Source organism: Conger conger, chromosome 6, assembly GCF_963514075.1.
Source record: "Conger conger chromosome 6, fConCon1.1, whole genome shotgun sequence".
In the NCBI taxonomy this organism is placed as follows: domain Eukaryota; kingdom Metazoa; phylum Chordata; class Actinopteri; order Anguilliformes; family Congridae; genus Conger; species Conger conger.
This window is the reverse complement of record NC_083765.1, coordinates 52,460,403-52,474,234: the sequence shown is the minus strand read 5'-3', so window position 1 is coordinate 52,474,234 and position 13,832 is coordinate 52,460,403. Positions and strand designations below refer to the sequence as shown.

The 13,832-nt window shown below is 41.4% G+C and overlaps 1 protein-coding gene across 2 annotated transcripts; it reads right to left on the bottom strand.

The window, feature by feature from the left end:
* Positions 1–279: 279 nt before the first annotated feature.
* On the bottom strand, positions 280–12,430 carry LOC133131390 (calcium and integrin-binding family member 2-like). 2 transcript variants are annotated; one of them, XM_061246731.1, is made up of 6 exons: positions 12,067–12,430; positions 6,858–6,892; positions 3,609–3,720; positions 3,333–3,480; positions 2,736–2,931; positions 280–1,051 (listed from the first exon to the last, which is right to left on the bottom strand). In XM_061246731.1, the coding sequence occupies exons 1-6, from the start codon at positions 12,115–12,117 to the stop codon at positions 1,030–1,032; spliced, it is 564 nt and encodes a 187-aa protein (XP_061102715.1). In that variant the 5' UTR covers positions 12,118–12,430; the 3' UTR covers positions 280–1,029. The 2 variants fall into 2 exon arrangements, with proteins under 2 accessions (XP_061102715.1, XP_061102714.1); XM_061246730.1 differs by lacking the exon at positions 6,858–6,892.
* Positions 12,431–13,832: the final 1,402 nt, after the last annotated feature.

The following is a 13,832-nucleotide window of genomic DNA, read 5'->3' as shown; positions in this document are numbered from 1 at the left end:
CAAATAGATACATGAACTAAACTTCATTACATTTGAGCCATACAATCCCACAGAACAACATTGCATTAAAAAAAATGTAAACAGTCACTATATTACAATAGTGCTGCAGTGAGGATCACAATCTTTTAGATTTTTCTCCAAAGAAGAAAATGGAGACACCAACGGAGACTTCAAAAAGTACTCTGTACATCAACAAGCAACAGAAAATAACATTTATTGAAATTGTAGCCCAAATGTATTTTATTATGTCAAACAGCTGACAAAAAGAATCAGGCGTAGTTGACGCTAGCATCTGAAGGAAAACGGGTATTAAAACCTGGGGAAAGTTGGGGGACACACTGGATAGGACAGAGACTGGGGAAAGTTGGGGGACACACTGGATAGGTTGAAAATAAGAGAGCCCTTGTTTAAACTGGAGAAGGTTTTGGAAGATATGATTGTCGTCATGCTCCAGTACTGGAATTAAAACAATACATGAAGCAAATTTGTGATTAACAGTTTGCATCCATGCACCGTAATAGAGAAACATTGCATAGCTGATAGAAAATAAATCTACCTTCACATCCTTGGTGCCAAAGCAGTGCTTTTTTTTGCTTTAAATTCTCTTCCTAAATTCCTTGACACATGAGCACATCTGTGTGTAAAAAACACATAATAAGAAAAAGCCCTGCAGCTGCAGATCACAAGCTGCTACAACAATCTGGAGACACAGAAGTGTGCCAACAGGAAGTATCCAAATAAACAGAGAGCTTGCCTTTCTCATTTTTTTCCAAAGGTGCACTCCAGCAGCCCATGGAGCTGTGTTATTCTATGGTGAGGTGGAGGGCTGGGGAGACCATGCACTCGTTTGTTTACTCCTCCGGAATAAAGATGAAAATAGCACTTCCCTCTAAAAACGATGACAAAAAAAGCCAAGACAATTATTCCCGGCTTTAGAGTTAGAGAGAGAATCTTTCCCGCCATTTGGTCGATGAGCGTGGTCAGCCCACGGTCCCAGCGAAGGTATACATGTGTTGATGGTGAGCACTGTCAGATTCGAATGTGGAAGGTGCTGAAATCAGAAACACAGGGTGTAAGAAGCAACATACACAAGCACACACACACACACACACACACAGAACAATGTGAGAACAGAGGGAGAGCATATCTCCTTGGTGAGACAATGAGAATTGAGTTTCTCTGCATCATTGAAAGATGAATGATACGTCACAGCGCCGGGAGGCTAACAACGGCAAAGGAATCCCCGAGACCGACAGGAGAGAGTGAAAGAAGGACATCTCTCTCTCTCTCTCTCTCTCTCTCTTACTCTCCCTCTCTCTCTCACTCTCTCTCGCACTCCCTCTCCTCTCTCTCTTTCTCATCTCTCATTTACTCTCTCCTCTCTCTCTTACTCTCCATCTCTCTCTCTCACTCCCTCTCTCGCACTCCCTCTCCTCTCTCTCTCTCTCATCTCTCATTTACTCTCTCCTCTCTCTCTTACTCTCCATCTCTCTCTCTCACTCCCTCTCTCTCACTCCCTCTCCCCTCTCTCTCTCATCTCTCATTTACTCTCTCCTCTCTCTCTCACTCTCGCTCTCTCTCTCTCTTTCTGACTCTTCCTCTCTCTCCCGCCCTCTCTCCCCCCCCCCCCTCTCTCTCTCTCTCTCTCTATCTCTCTCTCTTATTCCCCTCTCTCTGTCCGTCCTGCCATTCTGTTTTATGAGAGTGTGACAGATTGATGTCCAGGAGGCCTTTCATGTGATTCTGGGCGTTTTCATTTGCAGGCATTATGTGCCCTGGGACAGACCTCTGTGGCCATAATGATTTACATGGCCATTTTTGCCCGGAGAAATGTGTCCTCCACACCTCCACACAAAATGGCCCATAATGATCGCAGGCCAGCGCTAATACCGCCATTAAACTGGAGGCGTGCTCTTGCTAATTCTAAGACCTGAGTTTGCATGTTAATCATTTCCCAGAAATAGCAAATCACTCCTCGGACCCATTGCTGATGACAACGCTGTGGGTTGGCAGGAGCAGGGTACAGAATTGAGGGGGCTCCATCTTGACTAAACAACAATGAAAGGGCAATTTTTTCACTAGTTTATCACCTATGCTGAATGGAATACTGTATCTGTATCAAGCTCTGCTCCCTGTAAAGCTGGTTCCCATTATTGCTGTTAAATAGAAAAACTCCACGGCAAAACTACAGAGCAGACAGTAATGTATGAGTATACACACATGCACGTGTATTTTATCAACACACATTTATTTTATCTACCGGAGCCTTGGGTGATGGACAAATTCATGGGCAGTATCATCCTCTGGAATAATCAGCCCTTCAGTGTAGTAACTTACTATCGAGCTGTGTAAGCCTGGTTTGCGCTTTCAAATAAAGTCTTTACAACACTGCGATAAATGGAATGATCTTCTATAAAATACTGTTGACCAGGCACTATTTTTTTAATGCCTTTTCTGATAAAAATTTTATGATGAAAATGTAAGAGTGTCTCATGTTATTTACTGTCTACTAGACAACTCTGCCTGGCATCAGCCTGGCATCCTGCATCAGCTTATCTCAACAAACTAAATTTGATTCCCAAATATTTGTCCCATACACATCCGAGTGAAGAGCGTGCGATCAAAAATGTTGGGCTTCCGTGATAAGAATGAAAATGTAAATATGTGATGACAGATAAGTTCTGACTGTGGCCTTCTAACACATGGACGGTGATTTGCTGTTTTTTCATGGTTACCTTAGGAAGTCAGGTGCTCGCGTGATCATGTTCTCAAAATCAGGGAAGGACAGCTTGTTGTCGCCATCCAAGTCTGCCTCCTCAATGGTCTTTTCGCACACCAGATTCACCTCTTCAGCCGTCAGTTCCTCCCTGGTCAACTTGTTCAACGTTTTCTCCAGATCCTCTTTGCAGAGGTAGTTATCGGTGTTGTAGTCTGTGAAATTAACATATCAGGAAATTAGTATATCACAGCTTAATGGCGCTAGAGCTTTACTGTTTCAGCCATTTCCCCATTCCATCCTATTGTTTGCTGGCTTTCATTTGCTGGGCTTTCTATTGCTGACGTTGCTGACTTCCTGATGTATCCTAAAGAAATGGAATGTGAATAAAACACTTGATGGCTTGAAAAACTTGGTCATAAGCTGGTCTAGCTGGGTATGAGCTTCTCAACTAGCTAGTGCTCGTAGCTTGTCTGAGCTGGTAGCTGGTCAACCAGCCACCAGCTACTTCAAATCATAGCTTCAGCTGGTCATCCATGTCAAGCAGGGAGCTGGTATGAACTGGTCAACCGGCTACCAGTTGTTTCAGGGCCGCCTTCCCAAAAAAAGGACTTACCATATATTTTAAAAGCATAGATGGCTTTCAGTTCTCTGGGTGCCATTTCACTGAGCACAGAAAACATGTCCACGAAGTCGTTAAAGCTCTGGTTCCCCATACCGTCCTCGGAGAAGGACTCCACAATCCGGGTTCTGAAGGGGTTCTCCTGTGGGACACACAATATCACCAACTCTACTTGTGAATTTCCAGCAGAAGGTCAGTTTGGTGAACTGAGCATCAGGAAATCCAATCATGGAATAAAGGTTTTGAGAGCAGTGACTTTATGAACCTCACCTTCAGCTCTGGCATGTTGACTATCAGGGCTAAGGGTAGCGTGACGTCCGGCTCGTCAGTGTAGTCCATTGGTACCAAATGCGGAGCCAGTTCGTGATATCGTCCATGTAACCTGAAATTCAAAGGGATTCAAAAAGGGATTTTTTAACTTTTCCTTTTTACTTGAACATAGTGTCTTTGTTTTATTGTTCTCTGCCTTTCTTTTGCATAAACTGTACTGTTTAGCCTCTCTTGTGGATTTAACATTTACACATCTAAATTAAAATATTCAGATTGCCCATTGTTCTCTAGCTAGCTAATGCATTTTGGATGCTTCATTCATGATTGCCTTCTGTAGCCACATGAATCTAATTAACGCTTACTACGACACACTAGTGTCCTGTATCTCAAAGGTAGACTCGGCAACAAGTTACCTGAGTCATTCCACATTTAATCCTATCCACCTTGTGCTTGAGTCGTTCATGTCCCAAATTATTGTTGCGTTCATATTTATAGAATACAAAAAACTGCAACGTAATAAAACCGCAAAACGAATGGAAGACGGCATTCAACATCCCCACAGGCCACTACGACTACCTGATTATGCCCTTTGTTCTGTCCAATGTCAAGGACCTGACCAGTCAAAGCTGACAGGAAGGTGACAGTAATGTAAATGACCACACATTACAATAGCGATATGCAGGAGAGCATCTCTGAACACACAAAGCATCACAGCACTAAGTGGATAGGCTATAGCAGTTGAAGTCTGAAAAATAAGTCTAATAAATACCAAATAAAGTGCTTACTGAGTGTATATAACATATACAGTAATGTGCCTGTCTGGTAGAGCAGTGGAAATGGAGATGCACTGTGCACTGGGGGAATTAGCCGTAGCTCACAACATGCTAGGACTATCACCAGGCATAAGGCCTCAAAACAGTCTTTTGTATGTACAGTATATCATAAAGTGTGATGTTAAAATACATTAAACCATTACTGAACCTTGTTCATGTTTGTGTTCCAGAGAATAGAACTAGCAACTAGAGCTGATGATGATCAGCCCACCCACATCCCTCATCTTCATCAGATATCACAGCCTGTTCATTTTTATTTATTTCTTTCCTTTTTTTGTGTTTTTAGCTGTTCGCACAAAGGTACACCTATAACATATGTATTAACCCCTCAATGTGTCAGTTACATTCAGCACAGCAGATTGTTTGCTGCTATCTTAATTATCATCTCCACTGCCCCATGACTGGCCAAGGTTGTTGGGTCAGTCCAGACCCCCTTGGTGTGTTCACCTTAGAGTATCATGTAGTATCTTCAACAATCTCTGCCCATGCGTGACAATCACCTTCGCTAAAGAGAAAGCACCCATTCAGAAAGCAAAATCAATGGGCAGGAAATGACATCCAGGAAACAGCAGCATTCCGGTGTGCCATGATCTCACAGCAGACCCTGGCTAGTTTGGAGATGTCTGTGCTCCAAGTGAAGCCGGGGAAATTATTTATGGGCTAAATATCGATTTTGCCACAGATAGAAAATGCACCCACTAAGTCATGGTTTGTACTATTGGGAATTGGGGTTAGAATCAACACATTGACAAGGAGACTGCATCCTTGAGAAAGGACAGATAAGGATTATGGGAGAATTTGACAATTGGCCTGGCTCTCATATTCCTTATCTGTACCTTCAGGAAGTTATATCATCAGGGGGAATTTCAGTTTCCTAAATTATTACCAATTCAGACAACTGATACAGTTACTGATACAGTCCAGTTTCTCAACCTTTCTCAAGGATGCAGTGTTACATTTAACATTTAACATTTATCATTATGCATACCCTAACATCCAATCACTATTGAAAGGTGCATTTGTATGTTTGGATTGATAAACGAATAATTATATATTCAAGTGGCCCCACAAGTATGATACTGAATCTGGATTGCAGCAGTGAAATGTGGGTGGCGAGAGAGAGAGAGAGAGAGAGAGAGAGAGAGGCTGGAGGAAGTGAGAGAGATTCACCTTGCCTCAGGGCTTTGTGAAATGAAGGACCCCGTTTTGAGCCTTCCCTTGACCTGATAAAGGTAATTTACCGCATCACTGGGACAGTGTTCGTACGGATGGATATATCTCCTGGAATAATGAAAAACTCAGCAGACCACTTCTGCTGGTCCCATACTCTCTCTTATCACTGGAGACAAAAGCCAGTAACGGTTTCGGCACCCATTAGGACCAAATATATCGAAATATCCCATTTTCTATCCATCCAAAAACATGAAAGAGAAAAGAAAGTGGTGGATTATTCCCATCTGCCAGCTGTTGCCACTCTATAATCACCTAATGCATGTTTTTAGGGCCGGCAGAGGACAGAGTCAAGCCTGTTAACTGATTTATACTAGCACATCAAATTGATTGAAAGACTAGTGAGTTCGAAAGATTTGGAAAATGGACGCTAAACCAGAGGGTTGCAGGTTTAATTGCCTGTCTGGGGCATCTCTGTCCTTCCATGACGTAAGGCACTCAAACTGAGCTGCATCATTAACGGTCCTGCTGTACACATGAATAATAACATGGGCTAAACATTGGTTTCACAATTCAGTGGCCTCAGCATTGATTCAGTTACGATGCAGACATACAGTGTATTGCCCTAATGCTTCACGGGGGCCATTGAATAATTACTCACCCATGCAACAAACATGTCCATCACGCCAATTTCCACAGCACGTGAAACATTCCCCTCTCCTCAATATGGCTTTTTCCTTTGCCCCATGAAGCAGCTTTAGTCAAAGGAGTTCCAATGCTAGATGCTGTTTAACTTATCAAAGATATCTGGTTTCTGTTTGACATGTGCCACCGATTGACTGCACACAATAAGTCCATCCATTGAGGGTTTGAAGAAGCCTAACTGCATGTGACGTGCAGCCTTTCTGACCTTCTCATACCATGTATATAACACCTCAACATACATAATGTATTCAATCTCATATGAGGCTCATGGGCTGATTCACAAACTCATTATGAACCTCACTGCTTAGACATTCTCAGATCAAAATCCATAATTTAATTACGTTCCTCAGACAATATTAGATAACAGAATGGAGAAAGCCTTATACAATTTCCTTTATCTCCATAAAATGGTAATGAAATAGTTACTTCAGTTCTTCCAAAAATGCTTTTGAAAGAGTTTTTCTGATCATATGTTATCCAACATGGGGGCGGGACAGAATAGAATAAGGTGCTCTCAGTGGCAGAAAGAAGTGTCACTCACCGAAGGATTTCTTTGCGTGTGAAAAAAGTGCAGTCCTGTGAGGAGAATAAAAAGTGGAATTAATTCATTTAAAGTCAAATTAACTCTGAAATCAAATTAACTTTATGAACACATAGGTGTATGCTTTGCAGAACTATGTATGTATGTATACTTCAAGTGTTAACTAAAATTAAGCAATGCTATTAAATATCAATAAGTTTGTCTTTAAAGTTGTTTGTAATGTTTCATTTTCAATTTCATAACAAATAAATGCTGCACACTAGATAAAAATGATCATGTAATTTAAAATGAAAGTGTAAAATGTACTCAGGCTGAAGGACAGACATACATAGAAATTTGAATTTTTTTCTTGCACAACTTGCAGTATAAATTCATAATTTGATATATTACTGGGACACTGCAAGTTCAGTATTCGGCTCAAGGATACAACTGCTGTGCCCCCACCTGAGATTGAGCCCAACCACCACAACCAGAACCACAACCACCAGCACAACCACAACCTTCGACCTCACAAGCGCAGACCTCTGATCACGACACCGCCTGAAATTAAACACACTGGGAGAGGTTTCATGCATGTGTCACACGATAAGCCCCTTTTCCCAGAAGTCTGAGAGACACTCAACCCCTGCCCCATCTCCGCGGGGCTCGAATTTCGAGCAGGGTGTTGAGGGCGCTCTCCTCAGGTGTCCACGCCTGTTGCTCGGCGATAAGGAAGGTGAAGGGGGGGGAACTTAATCTGGCACGGTGAGCGGGCGGAGCGAGCCGGGAGAACGACGGCACTCCAGAGACGGCACTTCATTCAAAATAATATCATGATAATCTGTTATTTAGTTGACATTTTTATCCAAAGCGACTTGATGGGGACAATCCCCCCCTGGAGCGATGTGGGGTTCAGGGCCTTCCTCAAGGATCCAGCTGCTGGGTGGATCGTATCGTGGCTACACCGGGGCTTGAACCACCAACCTTCCAGGTCCCAGTCATGCACCTTAGCCACTAGGCTAAAGGCTGCTCCCATACCAGGCAATATATGCCTCAGGATCTTACACACACATCACTGCACACCAGCACCACCATATCCCCTGTCATGTCTACCCTATTTATTAGCAGCACAGCCAGTGTCAGGTAAGAAAGTGACCCCCATGGGAAAGTGACCCGTGGGTAATTTAATGATAGAAAAGTGACTGCTCTTATAGAAAAATGACCCCACTCATAAAATGTGAGTATTTATTACATATTATCATCTAAAATGGTTTAATATCAACACATTTCTGTGCAATAGAAAAATTGACCCCAATGCCATTTCCCTGTGAACACATAATTCACAAGAGCATTTTACATTTTATAATTCTTTTGTTGTAAATGTGTGTGTGGAGCCTGCAGTGACAGCTCCACAAATATGTGTGAAATATCAGCAACCTCTCAGCCACTTGTTCGTTTTTAAACAATTTGTTGCTCGGCCAGTTGCTACTTCTTTCTCCACAGAGCAGCTGAGCTGCACGGACACTGTGTCAGAGGACTGCATGCCCATAATGGCACAGGCAGATGGCAGTTGCTGGCTGCATCTGTTTTTGATAGATCTAGATCTTAAGCAAGAAGACCACTCATCAGCTGCCCTGGTTTAGCTGTGCGGGGACCACGGGACTACATTTCCCAGATGTCTTTGTGCACTTCACTTGCTGAGGTGTCGTTTGATTCAAGTTGGAGAAAAACTGTTCCCATACACTGTTCCATACTATCTTATCTTCTTGTTGTCTATTTCAAATAATGGCAGCTTAAGAACAGCTTAAGCTATGACATGTAGGCACTATAAAGTTTGAAAAGTAACAAATATTATGTGAATTACATTCTTTACTCTATTATTAAGCAGAGAGTCTGCTTGTAACAATTATATTTTTAAAATTATAAACTAGAAGATGGTACTCAGCAGAGTGTTAAAACCTCAGGCATAAGCTTTTGTGTACAGTTGTGCAACTTCATTCTTCCACCAACACTATGCAATTGTCAAGATATGCCAGTTCCACATGTTGGATATTCACCAAAAGTTCATAATTTCTTCCGTGCCCTTCACATCATGCATTTTCATGACTGTATCTCAAATTGGGCATGAGCTAAGCTTGTTTTACTTTCAATTCTAGCTACCCTTAAGCCTTTTACTTAAGATTCCTTACTCAAAGCCACACCCACTTTGGCCAAATGTTGTGAAAAGTTAATCAGTTATTCCTTTCCCTCTGATAAATTTTTCCTCAAAGTTTTGAGGGGTGAATTTTTTTCAGAAATGTTTTTGCCTTCTTGTGAAACCACAGGCACTGCCACACTTTTGGCCAATTGCTGTAAAAAGTTAATGAGTTTGTCCATGCTCCACATGACCACAAAGACTCCTGAAAATCCATTCATAACTTTTGGAGACATCCTCTAAAAGAAAGACAGATGGTTGGAATGGAGCAAAAACATTACACCCATCAACTGGGTGAAGGTGATCAAATGTGTTCAAATGACTATGATTTGGCTCTGATTTTAGCATGACATGTTCACTTAAATCAGCAATGCATGAAATGTGTCACCTCTCTGTCTCTATCTTAGCCTTAGCAACCAGCTGACACAGTACCAATACGTTCCTGAAATGCTAAGACATTCTTGATCTGCTGTCTTGATATAGATATTGAGGAACATTTGCAGCACCTTGTCTCAAGGCTTCAAGTATTGACAGACAACAGGATCACAAGCACTGTACTATACATACATACATACATACATACATACATACATACATACACATATTTTAATCCACGATGCTGCATGTACTATTTTAAAATACAATTTCAGCAGATACATAGGCAATTTTAGTGGGTCAACTTTTGTGCATGTACTGTGAAAATATTGTGTTCATGAATGTAATATTTAGGTACAGCATGTCTGATCCTGCCTTGTGTGTATAGTTGAACTATAACAATCAGGGCAGTGATGTGTCCTATGGTCTAGATTGGGTTCATGCCAAGTGCCACCTCTGGTCAGGAGCCCTGGAGTGTGCAGAGTGAGAGAGGCTGCCCGTCAACCGAAGTCTCAATACCTTCCTGTAGTTTGTGTTAGTATACAGCAGACATGACACATAAGACACTCTCGAAATGAACCAACATTGCCGGTAACCAAAGAAACTGGGCTATCTCTGGAGGGTAAAGTTTCGCGAGCGCGACATTAGCCCCGCTTGGCTTCAGTTATCAAGTTTCACCGAATCACTCCGAAAAACCTGAGTAGGAGAAGACAGCGGGTCTTCAGCACGCAACGTGACACGACTACTGTTACCAGGGAACAAAAGCGTGGTCTTCTCTCAGGTCAAAGGAGTCGGCCTTCCCAAGGCGCAGTTATGTTTTTCTTTTCTGTATAGACAGATCCAGTTCGGTGGACAAACAGATGGAATCCATTGGCATTCTTAATATTCAATCTACAAGTTTTAAAAGTTGGAAACAACATTTTTTAATGAAAAAGAAGAAGAGAAAAAGTCATTTGTCGTGCATCCGACACCCACAGCTGGTGTGTTTTCATCCTGATTAACGTAATAAGATCTTTTTAAGCCGTTGAGGTAATGCGGACTGATAGAGTTTCACATACCCTGAAAAGCAGTTCTCATTCACATCCTGAAAACTTAAACCACTGCTTTTACCACTCAGTGGGTATTCTGAAGGGATACAATTTCTGATCATGTTTAAATTGATTACTTTCAGTGTCAGGACCTGAGAGTCCAAAACTCGGACTGGAAGTCCCAACCACAGCCAACCAGTCCTCGTAGGCTACGTCGTATGCTTACAGTATGGGGATGCGCCAAGTAGAGTAGGTCTCTGTACTGAAGTGTACTGAATTACGATTACTGTTAATAAATATCCACCATGTCCTTACCAGCAAACTGCGGCCTAACAAACATGAAAACTCGTAGCCTATATACAATACAGCAGTTTCAGACGAAGTTCATTCTTGAAAGGCAGCGTTTTAGACCTTACGCAACATCACCATGCTTAAAGCATCTGGCCAGACCAAATCTCGTGGTGGTGCACACATGGTAAGAATAGATAAGGAAAGCACTGCAATGCACTGTAGGCTGTTGCAGTCATCTTTGTTTGTTGCACTTATCCACCGAAACTATAAACTAGCCTAAAGCCGAGAAACATCTAACAGGCCTACCTTAACGTCTTAACGTATCCCATTCAACGGAATAGCTCCTGAGAATGAGAGAGTTGATACCAGTGGATCGACGAGAAGTATCTATCCATTCCTCTTTTTAGATTCGGGAAACTAAATAAGCGCACAGTGAGTCATACAATGAGTTCGGGAAAAGCCACCAGATGGTGGTCGCTTCTTTATCTGTTTATTCATATTTCATCGGCTGGATGCCTTCCACTGTACTCCCGATGCAATCCCACCGCTCACTATGAGGATTTATTATGCGATCAGAACCTGAACGCAGTAAGCTCTTTGACAAATAGCTCCGGGTTGACGCATGCCACAACATAATAACCTACTGTACTAAACAATCAAAAGGTGAATTCACATTTGTAAAACAGAGCGTTGTGTGATGTTTAAATTCCGAGATTTACGCAGATGCTCCATTGCAAATATGTTCCATACGCTCCATTGGAAACATGTTTCATTGTATCAGAACTGCAACTTTAGTTTTTGTATTCATTAATTTGCACATACCCTCCACGAATAGAAATGTTTCCGTCAATCAGAAGAAAGTAACAAATCGTTTGTTTTGTACACAACTTACTTTACAATGTTAGGTTTTTGCAAAAGGCTGCGATTAGCGACATTGTTTCACAGATTTTACATACATAAAACTGAAAAGACAAGTAATGTATCTAGTTTGCTTGAAATGTATCATGAACAGCAAATGGGGGAAAGATGGAATTAATGTGATTACTACTTTCACCAAGCAAATAAATGAGCGATTGATTAGGCTTCGGTTGTACCGCGAAAATACTTGTTTGTAAAATACTACGAACTGTAAGATGAATAGGCTATAGGCGAATTGTTAAAGTCCAAAGTAAATCGTTGAATCAGCAATTTCTCACATAGGCGGTCTAATAGTGGGCCCATGTGTCCGAGTAATATTACATAATAAGGAGGCAAACCGAAATCACTTGATGACCATCAATCAGCTGACGATTTCAAAAGCCAACTGACAAACAACAAAAACAACAAACGTTTAAAATCTTACCTGATAGGCGTCCAGCTGTTCATCAGTAAATATCGTTTGCTTATTTCCCATGTTAATTGAATTATCCTATTCTTTGACAAATGCATCACATGCGAAGTATTGGGCGTCCTCTTTATTCTAGGCATTTAGGGCATACATAAAGCCTTGGATGCGATCGGAAAGGAGAGGGGAAAAAATCCGCCGGCATTGAATTTCACTACTTCTCGACAAACATCCAGGATCTGTTTGTAGGGGTGGAGGTACTTCGTTAAAATCATGCTACACAGACGAACACAATGTTGACAATGGAGGATGGAGATACGAGAGAACGTTCCAACAAAAACAAAATATCGGTGAAAATTCCGCCAAAGGGTAATCACCACGAAGTCGTCAGAATGAACATCGTTTCAGCACTGACTGCTGTCCACCGCCGCTGTACTTACTGAGACGTTTCTAGACAGCCACAAGGGGACGCTTATTATGAGTTTCTCGAGTAATATCATACCTTGGTCAGATTAGCATAATAGGCGGCTGTAGTTTGTAGTTTGTAGTTGAACATTTCATCACGTAGGTTGGCCAGAACGTGTCCTATACTGATCCCGATCCCGGAGGTTCTTGTTAAGACCAATGTAATAATTCATTCCAACAAGTGTAAATACACTAAGTGAGGACTTTATTAGGTATTTATTGAGTCTTCTGCTGCTGTAGCCTATCCACTTGGAGATTTGACGCGCTGTGTGTTCAGAGATGCTCTTCTGCATAACACTGTTGTAATTCGTGGTTATTTTTGTTACTGTCACCTTCCTGTCAGCTTCGACTAGTCTGGCCCTTCTGCTCTGATCTCTCTCATTAACAAGGTGAACTGCTGCTCACTGAATGATTTTTGTTTTTCAAAGTATTTTTGGCAAATTCTTCTTTTGTGCGTGAAAATCCCAGAGATGAGCAGTTTCTGAGATACTCAAACCACACTGTCTGGCACCAACAATCATTACACAGTCAAAGTCACTTACATCACATTTCTTCACCATTCTGACATTTGGCCTGAATATATTCTGGTTAATATTCTGGTTTTTTTTCCCCGGAACAATTTTAGTAGTATAAATGCAATTGTTTTTTTGACATGCGCCTACATCAAAATGCACATCACATGAAGGCAACAAGAACCTAGATATACTGAAATCAGGTGCTAAGATAAGCCTATTTGCATAATTAGTATGAGTGTACTAGTACTAGTGAGTAGTTCCCAACAAATAACTTAATGAGCAACTTACACTACTCTGATGTGCACATAGAGCACAATAATGGAACATCTGGTCATCTCTGCTAGGAAGCTGAGACTTGGCCATAGGTAGATTGTCCAGCAGGACAATGACTCCAAACATACATCAAAATCCACACAGAAATGGTTAAGTGAAAACAACATCCATATTCTGCAATGACCGTCTCAGTAAAAACGTGATCTGAACTGAAGAGGAGGGTCCATATGCACAAACCCAATGATACCAATGATTCTGAAAGGTTCTGCATGAAGGAATGGTAAAAACAATCTCTCCAAATGTGTTCTTTAAACAAGAAAAAATGTAGGAGAAGACACATGACTAATCTTCGGGTGTTTACCATGGAGTACCAATGATTGTGAAACTTGTTTTTCACAATCTTTGTGAAAAACAGGTTTATTCCATTGAATAATTAATAAAGCACACTTCTTTACACATGTTGGGAATGTTGGGAAATAAAGTTTATGTAAATAACATTATTATTTATTTGTGTTTATTTGCGCATATGTA